Source organism: Panthera tigris, chromosome A1 (assembly GCF_018350195.1).
Source record: "Panthera tigris isolate Pti1 chromosome A1, P.tigris_Pti1_mat1.1, whole genome shotgun sequence".
In the NCBI taxonomy this organism is placed as follows: domain Eukaryota; kingdom Metazoa; phylum Chordata; class Mammalia; order Carnivora; family Felidae; genus Panthera; species Panthera tigris.
This window is the reverse complement of record NC_056660.1, coordinates 129,362,622-129,377,667: the sequence shown is the minus strand read 5'-3', so window position 1 is coordinate 129,377,667 and position 15,046 is coordinate 129,362,622. Positions and strand designations below refer to the sequence as shown.

At 37.5% G+C, this 15,046-nt stretch overlaps 1 protein-coding gene across 5 annotated transcripts in view; it reads right to left on the bottom strand.

The window, feature by feature from the left end:
* The window catches only part of IPO11 (importin 11), a 191,967-nt gene that overhangs the window by 157,146 nt on the left and 19,775 nt on the right, over window positions 1-15,046 (bottom strand). For all 5 annotated transcript variants that reach the window (XM_015536575.2, XM_042987619.1, XM_042987616.1 and 2 more), the window contains exon 3: window positions 11,380-11,480. In XM_015536575.2, the coding sequence (XP_015392061.1) occupies window positions 11,380-11,480 (101 nt within the window). The remainder of the gene's footprint in view (window positions 1-11,379; window positions 11,481-15,046) is intronic.

Below are 15,046 nucleotides of genomic sequence, written 5' to 3'. Positions count from 1 at the left end.
CCTTAGACTTCTAGCCTCCTGAACTGCGGGACAACACAATTCTGTTGTTGTAAGCTACCCAGTTTCTGGTAGTTAGTTATGGCAGACTGAAGAAACTAATGCAGCATCTAAAACAATGTAGGCAGCCATGACTTGAAAGATGAAGGTCTAGAAAAAAGGGAGAGGAACTGTGATGAACCAGAACATTTCCCCTGGAGCTATCTGCCCATAAAAAATCAAAGCAGGAACTACACGACTAATGAGCTAAGAGATTTCACTAAGTCTCAAGTGCTGAAAAGGCAAAAACTGACGCTCAGGGCGAACCAGTAAGGCAATACTTTGGTAAACACCCAAAGATTGCAGCTGAAACCCGAAGAAGGCTAAAAATTAGGATTAAGAGTAAACCAGAAAGATGGGGTGCCTGGGAGGCTCAGGTGGTTAAGGGTTTAACTTCGGCTCAGGTCATGATCTCGTGGTTCATTGATTTGAGCCCTGCATGGGGCTCTGTGTTGACAGCTCAGAGCCTGGAGCCTTCTTCAGATTCTGTGTCTCCCTCTTTCTCTCTCTGACCTTCCCCTGCTGGCTCTCAAAATAAATAAAAACATATAAAAAAAAAAAATTAAAAAAAAAAAAAAAGTAAACCAAAAAGAGATCACCCTCAACTAAGTCAAGGTTGAAGTCATATTCTATTTGCCTGCCTGGAAAAAATTAAAATTTTCTCTAAAGAAAAATAACAAAATTCCAAGCCTCTCCAATTTTCCCTCAACAATGCTTAGCATTCAGTCAAAAACTGACTATGTATACTACAAACCAGGTAAAAGTTATTAAAATCAAAACACAAATAAAAATAGGAGACACAAGGGTGACTGGGTGGCTCAGTCGGTTAAGCACCCGACTTCGGCTCAGGTCATGATCTCACGATCCATGAGTTTGAGCCCCGCGTCGGACTCTGTGCTGAAAGCTCAGAGTCTGGAGCCTGCTTCCGATTCTGTGTCTCCCTCTCTCTCTGCCCCTCCCATACTTGTGCTCTGTCTCTGTCTCTCTCAAAAAATAAATAAAATGTAAAAAAAAAAAAAAATTGTTTTTTTTTTTTTAAATAGGAAGATACACAGGGCACATGGGTGGCTCAGTTAAGCATGCAACTCTTGATCTCAGCTCAGGTCTTGACCTCAGGGTACTGAGTTCAGGTCCCACAGTGGGCGCCATGCCAAAACAAAAGAAAAAAAAAAAAAAAAGAAAAAGAAAAAAGAAAAAACAAAAACACCACACACACAGGAAATACAGACATTGTAATTATCAAAATCACACTTTAAAAAAATTATTAATTAGTTGATCAAAATAGGTGAAAACTGTACTATTTCACCACAGAGCTGGAATTCATTTAAAAACAAAAAACAAAAATAGGGGTGCCTGGGGGGCTCAGTAGGTTAAGTGTCTAACTCGGTTTCAGCTTAGGTCATGATCTCAGTCTGTGGGTTTGAGGCCCAGAGCCTACTTGGGATTTTCTCTCTCTCTCCCTCTGTCTCTGCCCCTCCCCTGCCCATGCTCTCTCTCTCTCTCAAAATAAATAAACTTTAAAAACAATGTTTTAAAAAATACCAAAGGAAAATCCTAGAATTGACTTTTTAAAAAATAGCAAAATAAAGCTAACAAACTTAAAGAGAAGTCAGCAGAAAATATACAGATTAAAATACAATGAGGAAAAATGGACTTCTAGAGGCACCTAACTGGCTCTGTCTGTAGAGCATGCAACTCTTCATCTCTGGGCCATAAGTTCAATCCCTACCATGGGCACAGAGCTTACTTTAAAAAAAAAAAAAAGAAGAAGAGAAGAAAAAAAACTAGATTTCTAGTTTCAAGGTGTTCACTGACAGATGTGCACCAAAAAACTGCTAAAGGCAATTCTTTGGCTGAAAACAAATGGATCCAGATGGAAGCCCAATACCACCGAAAGGAAGAACACTAGAAAGATAAATGTAAAGCACTACTGCTGCTGGCTTTTCAGGGAAAGATGGCGGAGAAGGAGAATCCTAAATCATCTTCCCACACATACAACGAGATAACACCCACATTTGTGTAAATAATCCAGAAAACGGCCCCAAGAATGGCAGAACAGACTCTTCACAGCTAAATGTAGACAAGAGGCAATACTGAAGAGGGTAGGCTGGGCAGAGGCGCGGCCAAGAGCAAAAGAGACCTGCAGGACTGTCCTAAGGAGGGAAGGATGAGATAGGCACAGAGAGGGAAGAGGAGCAAACCCCCACACCAGGTACCCCAGGCATGAAGGACACACACAGGTACACAAACGGAGGACCAATCCCTGTAACATGTGGCTTAAAAACCAAAGAGGCCGCATAATCAGTGAGGCTTACCCCTGGAACATTAAAAATCATTGGGCAAGCTCTGGGAAAGCTGGGAAGGTAGGAGTCCCTGCCCTTGAAGAGACAGCACAACAAACAGCAAGCAAAGAGGCAGCAGTCTGAAAAACATGGGAAAGAGATTTGTTTACTACTCTCAAAGCCTGTGCTGGAGAGGCAGGGAGCTTTGGGAGACTTCTCCAAAAACAAAGGAGATATCAGGCACCATTTCCCTCCCCTAACCACAGCCTAGAAATGCAGACAAATGATGGAACCAGTCAGCACCAACGCTCTTCACCTAGCCTGCTAACAGTGTGCCCCACTCCGGTATTCTCCTGAGGATCTGCCCCGTACAATACCTCGTTGGCTAGAGCCATACAAAGCAGTGCCACAAGCCGGGTAGTGTGCACACAGCCCCAAAACGGGCCAGAATACTCCAAAGGGGCTCCCACCACTGAAAGAGAGGATGCAGAAACATCTATCACGCAAACGGATGTCAAAAGAAAGCCAAAGTAGCCAAGGTTATATCAGACATAATAAACTTTAAAACAAAAAGATGAACCAAGAGAAAAGAAAGACACCATACAATAATAATGGGAAAGGGGCACCTGGGTGGCTCAGGTCATGATGTCATGGTTCATGGGCTCAAGCCCCACATCAGGCTCTGTGCTCACAGCTCAGAGCCTGGAGTCTGCCTTCCGATTCTGTGTCTCCCTCTCTCTCTGCCCCTCCGTCATTTGCACTCTGTCTCTCTGTCTCTCTCTCTCTCTCTCAAAAATAAACATTAAAAAGTTTTTAAAAAAATGGGAAAAATCAAACAAGAAGATATAATAATAGTAAATATTTATGCACACAACATACAGGTACCCAAATACATAAAACAGTTAATAACAAACATAAAAGAACTAATCCATAATAACACAATAATAATAAAGGACTTTAATATCTCATTTACATCAATGGACAGATCATCTAAACAGAACATCAGCAAGAGGAAGAGAGGAATTTAACAGATATAGTCAGAACATTCCATCCTTAAACAGGAGAATACACATTCTTTACAAGTGCAAACAGAACATTCTGTAGAATAGATTACGCATTAGCCCTTAAAAAAAAAAACCTCAACAAATTAAGACTATAATCATTCCACACATATGACCACAATGATATGAAACTAGAAGTCATTCACAAGAAAAAATCTGGCAAGATCACAAATACATGGAGGTTAAATAACAAGCTACTAAACAATGAATGGGGCAACCAGGAAATAAAAAAATAAAAAAAATACAAGGAAACAAATGAAAACACAATGGTCCAAAATCTCTGGGATGCAGCAAAAGTGGTTCTAAGAGGGAAGTTAAGAGCAAAACAGCTCAATCACAAGAGCAGGGTGCATACAACACACACAGGAGTTATCACTGAGGTGCCATGTTGTGGTGAATGGGAAAGTGCACTACAGGATCTCTTCTTCATTAAGCCACGACTTTCAAAATCAGGAGGGGTGGCTGACTTTTCCTAACACACAGGAACAGATACAGAGAGTCTGACAAAATGAAAACACAGAGGAATGTGTCCCAAATGAAACAACAGGACAAAATCATAGCAAGAGAGCTAAAGGAAATGGAGGTAAGTAATATGCCCGATAGGACAATTTAAAGTAATGATCATAGCTACTCACTGGACTTGACAAGAGAGAACTGCTTCAGTGGTCTTAACAAAGAGACAGAAAACAAAAAACAAACAATCAGAGATGAACAACTCAGTAACTTAAAATAAAGATTCAATGGATGCAGTAAATAGATTAGAGGAAGCGGAAGAATGGAGGACAGAGTAGTGAAAAGTAAGTAACCAAGTTGAACAAGAGAAAAAAAAATACGAAATGAAAATGGAGTAAGGGAATTTAGCAACACCATCAAGCATAATAACATTCACATTACAGGGATCCCAGAAGGAGAACAGAGAGAAAAGAAAGCAGAAAATGTACATGAAGAAATAGCTGAAACTTCCCAAATCTAGAGAAACACACCCAAAACCAGGAGGCAAAGAAAGCTCCCAAAAAAAACAACCCAAAGTGGTCCACACCAAGACAAGTAGTAATTAAAATGACAAAAAATAGTGATGAAAGATTTGCAAAAGCAGCAAGAAAAAACAGTTACATACAAGGGAAACCCCACAAGGCTATAATCGGGATTTTTCAACAAACTCTGTAGGCCAGCACAAAGTGGCATGATATATTCAAAATGCTGAAAGAAAAGGGGGGGAAAAAAAACTACAACCAAGAATACTGTATCCAATAAGGCTGTCACACAGATCAGGAGAGAGAAAGTGTTTCACTGACAAACCAAATTTACAGGAATTCATGACCACTACAACCAGCCCTACAAGAAATGTTAAAGGGGATCCTCGTAGTTAAAAAAAAAAAAAAAGACCATAAGTAGGAGTAAGAAAAGTAGGAAGCACAATAAAAGGGTGTAAAGTATGACACCATATACAAAGAATGTGGAAGAGAGAGTAGTAAAGAAAGGGTTCAAACTTAAGCAACCATCAACTTAATATACACTGCTATCTGCAGATGTCATATGTAAATCTAATGGCAACCACAAGTCAAAAAATTGGAATAGATATGTAAAAAATAAAGAGAAAGAAAACAAGTACATCACTAAAGAAAGCCATCAAACTGTCAGAGAAAGGAGCTACAGAAAAAAGGACTAGAGAAAAACTACAAAAGCGACCACAAAACAGGTAACAAAATGGCAGTAAGTATAGACCTATCAATAAATACTCTGAATGCAAACGGAAAAAATACTCCAATCAAAAGACATGGCGTGACAGAATGGATAAAAAAGCAAGATCCATCTATACACTGCTTATCAGAGACTAATTTCAGACCTGAAGACAAATGTAGATGGAAAGTAAAGGGATGGAAAAGCAGGTAACATGCAAATGAGTGCCAAAGAAAATGGGGTAGCAATACTTTCATCACACAAAATAGACTCTAAGACAAACACTGTAACAAGAGACAAAGAAGGACACTAGGTAACCTTAAAGGGAACAATCCAACAAGATAGTGCACATGGAACACATCTCCAGAACATATCACCTATTAGGCCACAAAACAAGCCTCAACAAATTCAAAAGGACTCAACTCATACCGTGCAACTTTTCTGACTACAATGCTATGAAACAAGAAATCAATCACATGAAAAAAAATCGAGAAAGAACACAAATACAGGGGGTTAAACAACATACACTAAACCATGAATGGGTCAACCAAAAAAATCAAGGATGAAATTTAAAAAATACAGAGACATATGAAAATGAAAAGCCCTTGACTTTGAGATACAGCAATAGCTGTTCTAAGAGTGAAGTTTATAGCCACACAGGCCTACCTCAAGACACAAGAAAATCTCAAATAAACAACCTACCTTTATACCTAAAGGGGCTAGAGAAAGAACATAACAAAATCCAAAACCAATAGAAGGAAGGAAAAAATAAACACTTGGGCAGAAATCAATCAAACAGAAACTAAAAAAAAAAAACAATAGAACAGATCAATGAAACCAGGAACTGGTTCTTTCAAAAGATCAACAAAATTGACAAACCTTTAGCTAGACCAAAAAAGAAAAGAAAAGAAGAAAAAAAAAAAAAAAAAGAGAGAGAGAGAGAGAGAGAGGACTCAAAATCATAAATGAAAGAGGAGAAATAACAACCAACACCACAGAAACATAAAGTATTATAAGAGAATATTATGAAAAAATACATGACAACAAAACGGACAACTTATGAGAAATGGATAAATTCCTAAAAATATAGAACCTCCCAAAAGTGAATCAGGAATACAAAATTTTTTGAAGACCAATTACCAGGAATGAAATTGAATCAGTAGTCAAAAACCTCCCAACAAGCAAAAGTCCAGGACCAGACGGCTTCATAGGCAAATTCTAGCAAACATTTAAAGGTAAACATCAAATTTAACATATTAAAATTAATACCTATTCTTATCAAACTATTTCAAAAAAGAGAGGAGGGAAAGTTTCCAAATTCAGCCTATGGGGCCAGGAGTACAGATAACAAAATCAGATGAAGATAATACAAAAAACTACAACAGGCCAATACCTCTGATGCTTACAAGAGGACTATTTTATTTTAACGTTTATTTATTATTGAGAGACAGAGAGAGAGCGTGAGCAGGGGAGGAACCGAGAGACGGGGAGACACAGAATCTGAAACAGGCTCCAGGTTCCGAGCTGTCGGCACAGGGCCCGATGCGGGGCTCTAACTCACGGACCATGAGATCATGACCTGCGCGGAAGTCGGATGCTCAACCGACTGAGCCATCCAGGTGCCCCACAAAAGGACTATTTTTAAAAACAACAACAAAGATTGGGCACCTGGGTGGCTCAGTCGGTTGAGCATCCGACTTCCGCGCAGGTCACGATCTCACAGGTCATGAGTTCAAGCTCCACACAGGGCTCCGTGCCAACAGCTCAGAACCTGGAGCCTGCTTCAGATTCTGTGTCTCCCTCTCTCTCCGATCCTCTCCCATTTCCCACTCTGTCTCTCACTCAAAAAATATAAATAAGCATTAAAAAAAAGGCTTTAGGGGCTCCTGGGTGGCTCAGTCGGTTAAGCGTTCGACTTCAGCTCAGGTCATGATCTCGCAGTCCGTGAGATCGAGCCCCGCGTGGGGCTCTGGGCTGATGGCTCAGAGCCTGGAGCCTGCTTCCGATTCTGTGTCTCCCTCTCTCTCTGCCCCTCCCCTGTTCATGCTCTGTCTCTCTCTGGCTCAAAAATAAATAAACGTTAAAAAAAAAAAATTAAAAAAAATAAAAAATAAAACATAAAAAAATTTAAAAAAGGCTTTAAATAGAACAAAGAAATTGAAAGAAAAAAGCAGAACAAGATGTACCACGCAACCATAAGACGGTTGATGTACCTCTATTAAAATCAGACAAACTATGCTGGATGCCACACACATTACTAGAAACAAAGAGGAACATTTCATGATTAGGACAAGGTCAATTCAACAAAAATGTAAAAACATTTAACTTGTATGATCCTAATAATATAGTCCCTGTACATATACAGCAAAAACAGAATGTAAAGAAGAAATGGCCAAATCCTTAATCCTATTTGGAGATAACATATCTGTCTCAGAAAATGATGAAAAAAGCAACAACAAAATCAATAAGGATATAGAAAATGTGAATAGCATAACTGACCAATTATGGCAAAACACACATGTAACAGGCACACATATAACATTTCAGGCACACATATAACATTTAACACAGAACAATACACTGAGATTGTAACACAAGACAGCACATTTCCAAGGATGAAATCGGTAACAAAAGAATAACTAAAAAGCCCCACATCCTGGAAATCAGGAAATATACTTCTAATTAACCCATGGGTATAAAAAGAAATCACAAGAGGAATTCTAAAATCTTATCAACTGAGTGGTAATAAAACTGAATTAAAGCTAAGATTACAAGAAAACACCTAATGTTTTAAATGCATATATAAGGAAAACTAAAAGTGAATTATCTATGCTTCCATTTCAAAAAGCTAGAAACCAGCAAGTTAAATTGGAAAAAGTAAAGAAAGTAGTAACAACTAAAGCAAAGACAGAAAGGCCACAGGACAAAGAATCCAAAAACAGATCCTTATATATGAACAGCACATACAAGGGAACCACTGAAATGTGTTAGAGAAGGAATACCGGCTGCAGCCTCACTTCGCATACACACCTAACAAAGAAATCACTTCCAGACAGATAATCCACCTAAGTGTAAAACAGAAAACAATGCTTCTAGCAGAAAGTGCAGAATATTTTCATAATCTTGGACTAAGCAAACATTTTATAATAGGCTCCAAAAAAATATAAAAATAGCTAAGTTGAACCTCATTAAAATTAAGAATTTCTCCTCAAAAAACACAAGAAAGTGAAAAGGCACGTGACAGAGAGAAAATATTTCCAATGTGTATTTTCTTCTTTTTTTTTTATTTTTTTATTTTTTTTTTTAACATTTATTTATTTTTGAGACAGAGAGAGACAGAGCATAAACGGGGGAGGGTCAGAGAGAGAGGGAGGCACAGAATCTGAAACAGGCTCCAGGCTCTGAGCAGTCAGCACGGAGCCCGATGCGGGGCTTGAACTCACGGACCGGACCGTGCGATCATGACCTGAGCTGAAGTCGGACACTTAACCGACTGAGCCACCCAGGCGCCCCTCCAATGTGTATTTTCAACAAAAGTCCAAAACCTATGAAGTCCCAGAAATCAGTAAGATAACCCATTTTTTTGCACAATGGCAGCCCTTTATAAAAGCAGGATATTCAAATGGCTAATAAGTATATGAAAAAGATATTCATTGTTGGTCAGAAAAATGAAAAATTTACCAAAATGACAGATAAGACCAAATGTGCTAATGAGCAGCAAATGTCAACAGTGATATGCCCCTGTGGAAATGTAAATTAGTATGAACCTTTGAAAACAAATTGATGGTATTTACTACAGCTGAACACACATTTGACTACACATGACCAAAAAATGCACTTATGTGCAATAAGATATGCAGAAGAGTTTTCAAGAAGCATTACTATTAGTAGACAAAAACTAGGAACAACCTTAACGCCCAACAGCAGCAGAACAAATAGATATGCTATGTTCCTAACATGGAATATTTTCCTCCTACATATGAGAAAACTTTTCAGGCAATTACATGGGTAAATCTCACAAATGTAAAAATGAATGAAAGACACACAAAACAACATAGTATAAGATTTCCATTTGTGGAACTTCAGAAACAGGTAAGGTTAATGTATGGTTAAGAGATGTCAAATGTTGCTGGGGAGGGGTGCACAGGTGACCGCCAGGCAGGAGGAAGGCTTCTGGGCGCTACTAATGTTCCACCTACTTGCAAGTGCTAGTTACATGGATGTGGTCCCATTATAAATATTAAAACTGTACCCTTCATTTGTGCACTTTCTCAGTTATGTTGTATATTGTACTTCAATAACAGTCTCTATAAACCTTAACTATGACCAGGTGAGTAAACAAATGAGAAAACAAGATTAAGATAAACATTCAGGTGAAAAAGAGTCAAAGCCTAATGCAAGTCTAGGCTTTCCCATGAAAAATGATCTCTTTAATCCTTTTATGATTGTGTTGTACTTCCAACTTAGATATTAACCTGGAGAAAACTCATGTCTTTAGCAATTCTCCACTAATGGTTAACACTGCACCTTTAATTTCATGCACATGCTATCATTAGATGAATTCAGATTAGTTTCCAAGCACAAACTGCATAGTATCTAATTAATTAGGACCCAGTTAAAGTTGAATTATATACAGTAATGATCTGTAAGTTCAAACTGATGCTCATTCCGTGAAAATAGCGGTAGGGGCAGGAACTACATAAGATGAAACTTAGATAAGAACACACACAAGCAGATGTTTTAAGTGTGTTAAATTTAAATGAGTTCTATAACTGAGTGTTGCTCCCTTGCTGCGTTTCTGAGTACATTCTTACCATCCTTGCTCCCTCCCCACATTCATCTCCATTCCAGGGTATATCTCAATCTATACTAAAAGAAAAAGCTTCGCATTTAAGTACCTAATACCATATATCCCCTTTAACTTTTCATATTTAAACTAAATTCCCATTTTTAATTCTTTATGTGAATGTATGATCTGAAATATTGAATCTACCTTTAATTGAATCTACCTTTAATTCTACCTTCCAAAATGGTCATTGGTAACCATATTCTTCATATTAACTGGTAAAACAGAATGAATTTTCAGAGCTATCTAAAATTTAATTGGACAGAGCAATAGAAAGGTGTGCAGTGCTGCAATGGTTCCAGTAAATCAATAATACACAATTCCTCATCACTACTTCATTTCTCTCAAAATTATGAATTCTAAAGTAAGAGAAATGTTTATTTTATATTACAGTATCCTTAGTGCAGCCTTACAATACTCTAGTTGTTTTGGAGTGCCTGGGTGCCTCAGTCGGTTAAGTGTCTGACTTCGGCTCAGGTTATGATCTCATGGCTCATGAGTTTGAGCCCAGCATTGGGCTCTGGGCTGACAGCTCAGAGCCTGGAGCCTGCTTCAGATTCTGTGTCTCCCTATCTCTCTGTCCCTCCCCTGCTCACGCTCTCCCTTTCTCTCTCAAAAATAAACATCAAAAAAAATTTCTTTAAATATTCTAATTGCTTCTAATATTATTCAAGAGCATATTCTATACACACCTTGAAGTACTCTGACAAGTTTATTTTTTTAAGGACTTATGAATATAAAGAACATAAAGAGCTATAGTGCCATCTACTGGGGAACAAAGACTAAGTTACTTCTTTAGCAAAGTTCACTCTATTTTATCAAATGAATTCAAGGGTCATGTCTATATTTAATTTCCATCTATTACATAACATATAATTAACTATCAAGAGATATCTTTTCACTTAACCATCTATAGAGCAGTTACAACTCAATCTGAAGGGATGACAAATGGCTACGACCCTATTCCCACCACAAAGGCAATTATGCAGAAGACTTGGAAGGTAAAATGACCTGGGATTTCCTTCTCAGTAACTTTTTTTCAAAATCCTAACCTCATACTTCTCTTAAAAAAAAAAACAAAAAAACTTTGCAACCTAATTCATTCACTTAGCATTTTTGTGCCCATAAAATTAGATACCCTCAAAAGCAAAAGACAGCAAGAAATCCACAGCCTCCCCCTTAAATAAAAATAACTCGGGGAGAAAAGCAGTAATAGGAATACTGACATATAGAACCCTTTACTTCTTCAGTAGTTAACACATTTTTCTTTTAAATATCAAACGCTTTAAGAAAGTGAATGTCATCCTACACAGGGACCATGCTGACCTTCCTTGCACTGTTCTAACTTAATGTGTGTGCTGAAGCAAGCACAAATGCATTCTTCCACATAAAGAATAAAGATTAAGAGGAACATCTGTATACTGCCCCGAATCTGGAAAGGATTACATGGGCCAGGGAGAGTGACAGAACTTACTGAGGTGCTACACGTCTCCAATAACGATCAATTCCATTCTTAAAATATAGCACAGCAAGCCACCTTACATTTATATCCAGAGTGTGGTTTGTAAAAATATTCTGTAAAAAAAACAAAAAACAAAGCATTAAAATGAACATGTCATAAGTTAAAGTATAATTACTTTACCCATAGTTAAATATGGATAACACTTTAAATGTTTCACTTAAGTGTTATCGCTACAAAGAACATGTTTTCTAAATCTCTATGAGCTCCAGAGTTCATGTAAGAAAGCACACGTGGTAGAAGTATGTTCATTTTTAAGCTGAGTAATAAATATTTGGGATCCATTTAGTCTACTTTTAGATGTCTGAAAATTTTCCTAATAAAAAATTAAACTCAGAAAAAAAGAAACATAATTATATACCACAACCTACACACAAAACACTGAAATAAATATCTTCTCAATTAAAAAAAAAGTAGACCCAGCAAAGCATACATTCAAAGATTCTAAGGAGTCAAAGCCCCTGCATTATCAGCACATCCTATGAAAGGAGTTATTTCAAAGTATTCTCTTATCAAAATAATCAAGCTTACAAATAAATGTGACAGAACATTAATTCAAGTACAGACAGTCCTTGCTTTGCAGAGCTGCAGGAGATCATAAAAATGACTGTGCAAATAAAGCATGCAACAAGGTCTTAATGATCAAGGAGAAAATTGTAACTGTTCTGTGACCTTTATACATTTTTACCAAAAACATTACTAAAATTAACAAAAATTCATAACACTTGTATATGGAAATAAAAATACAACAAATGTTAACACTAAGACATCACAAACACAGAATTAAAGTGTTTTATTTCTTTTTTTTTAATGTTTGTTTATTTTTGAGAGAGAGATGGAGAAAGAGCAAGCAGGGGAGGGGCAGACAGAGAGGGAGACAGAGAATCCAAAGCAGGCCCCCACTACTGTCAGCATAGGGCCCAATGCAGGGCTTGAACTCACAAACCATGAAGAGTGTGACCTGAGCCGAATGCTCAGGATGCTCAACCGACTGAGCCACCCAGGTGCCCATAAAGTGTTTTGTTTCTTTATAAAAAACTTATCTAGGTTAGTGGTTACATAGGGGAAATGAGGAGTATCTTAACTGACTGAAATTGCACTACACTTCAGACCAAAAACTACTCAAATTCCCAAAGTTGAACTCCTAAACACAACCTTGTGTGGGAAAACCTCAAAACCAAAAGCAATGATGTGGACATATGTTCCTTACTACAGAAAAACATCACATGTAAACTATAAAAAACAGGTATGTTTTTAGAAATATCCCATTTTTAGAAAACCACGTACATACCAGAAATAAAATTTACAAAGAGAGTTGTGTAATGTCCATTTATTCTTTAATACCCCTGACAACTAAGACAGAGACCCTCTTTTAGGTCTCCTTTGCAAAAGAAAGAATGGACTTCTCCACCACATTAATCGCATTCGATTTTAACACTTTACATGTCTGCCTTCCACAAAAGACAGAGTCATAAATACCTGAGGAGCAAATGAACAAATGGATGGAAATAATGTGGAAAGTTGGTGGCTATCTGCCTGTCTCGCCTAAACTTCGCGAACCAAGAAAAGTCAAGCTGCAGGTGTCAATCCAAGTAGAAATATTCCTGAAGTACTTTGAAGAACAAGACAGGAACACAAGTCTGAAGATCAGGAATGCAAATTTTCCACCTCCAAACTAGAAAGAACAGCTAAGGCAACAAGAGATTAAAAGTACCAAGACAGTGAGTTCAGGGAAAATTAAAAAATTCCTGCCTGTAACTTAATTTCTCCATCTGTTATAATCTATCCCATCTAAAAGAAATTTTACTATCCCTCTAAGAAGAAAAGTAGAGCTAGTAAATATAAAAACAAAAGGCTTAGGCACTTAAAAGTAACAATTCATAACTGCACAAGAAGCAAACAGTTAATCAGCAAGCTACTGTTTTTTTTAGGGTCTGGGAGTAACCCAAATTAGAAATACCACAAGTGTTTTATATTTTGACCTGAAAAAACACAAGGCTAATTATCCAGTATATTCATTTAAATAAACATATGAAGAATAAAGATACTCAGAAATATTCTGTACCCAAATTTTACAAACGTGACAGTAGGGTTATCCAAAAAAGGATAGAATATTATCTTCAGTATCTTTAAAAAGCAATCTGTTTTTATTTTTTAATCAATGTTTTTTACCTTTTTTCCACTGGGCCAAACACCCAACTTTCACTTATATTCAGAATATCAAGTATGATTCTAGGTATGACTAGTATCTTCCTAAGTTTAACAAGTAACTCAAGCATTTTAGCCATGAAATCAAGAATATGTATGTCAACTTTCATAATCTTCTATTTTTATAAGATACAGTAAACAAGGGGTGCTTGGGTGGCTCAGCCAGTTGAGTATCCGACTCTTGATTCTGGGCTCAGGTCATGATTCCAGGGTCATGGGATCAAGCCCCATGTCTGGCTCTACACTGGGCATGTAGCCTGCTTAAGATTCTCCTTCCTTTCCTTTTTCCTTTCCTTTCCTTTTCCTTTTCTTCCTTCTTTTCTTTCTTTCCTTCCCTTTTCTTGTCCTTTTCTTCCTTCTTTCCTTTCTTTCTCTGTTCTCTCTCTCTCTTTCCCCCCACCCACTCCACCTTTCTCCCCACCCTACCTGTTCATGCTCTCCAAAAAAAAAAAAAAAAAAAAAAAAAAGGTATGGTGAAGAGTTTGTTCGGCATTTACAACCAAGTCTCAAAACTGGATCAAATTGTGATCCAATTGGCAGCCTTACTGCCCTTGCCAAATGCAAAAAACACTCATCAGAGTTGCGAAATTTTCATAAGAAGGAAAAGAATAAAGAAGACTGTCAATACAAAAAAAGACATTCTTTTATTCTGGCATTCAGAAAATAATTTTTATAAACCAAAGCTTTGAACTCCTAGAAAAGTTTAGTTAAAGCATATATTGCTAATTATTAGACTATTTTCCATAACACCCATAAGATCAAATGTGTCAAGAAAATGAAATTTTTAGATGGGGAAAAGAAAACCATGTTTTAAAGCAATGCAGTGAGTAAGGGCCCCCGGGTGGCTCAGTCAGTAGAGCATCCTACTCTTGATCTTGGTTCAGGTCATGATCTCACAGTCCCTGAGATCAAGCCCCAAAGCCAGCTCTGCACTGACAGCATGGAGCCTGCTTGGGATTCTCTCTCTCCCCCTCCCCCAAGCTTTCTGTCAAAATAAATAAATAAGCAATAAAAAAATAATAATAATAAAGCAACACACTGAGCAAAGACTTATGCTGCAGTAGAGAGACTGAACAACTGTGACAACATAAATTAACTGGGGCAAGAATAAAGACAAAACATGAAAGTGTACTGTCTACAGTCCTGAAGTCAGCATGAACATGCTAAAACAGAGTATCAGCAGTGTCCTGCCTTCTGAGCAGACATTACCAATACCCTGTTCAGTTATCTATTCAACAATCAACAAACATTTCAACACTCTCAAGTGCCATGCCCTGAATTAATAAATGGCAGTGGCAATGACAGGCAAACATCTGGATCAGTTTCACTAAAGTAAACCACCAGTACAAGTAGATTCTGAGAACAATTAAATGAATGGTGTCTCGTTTTATTAAAAATAGTAATCAACTATTTT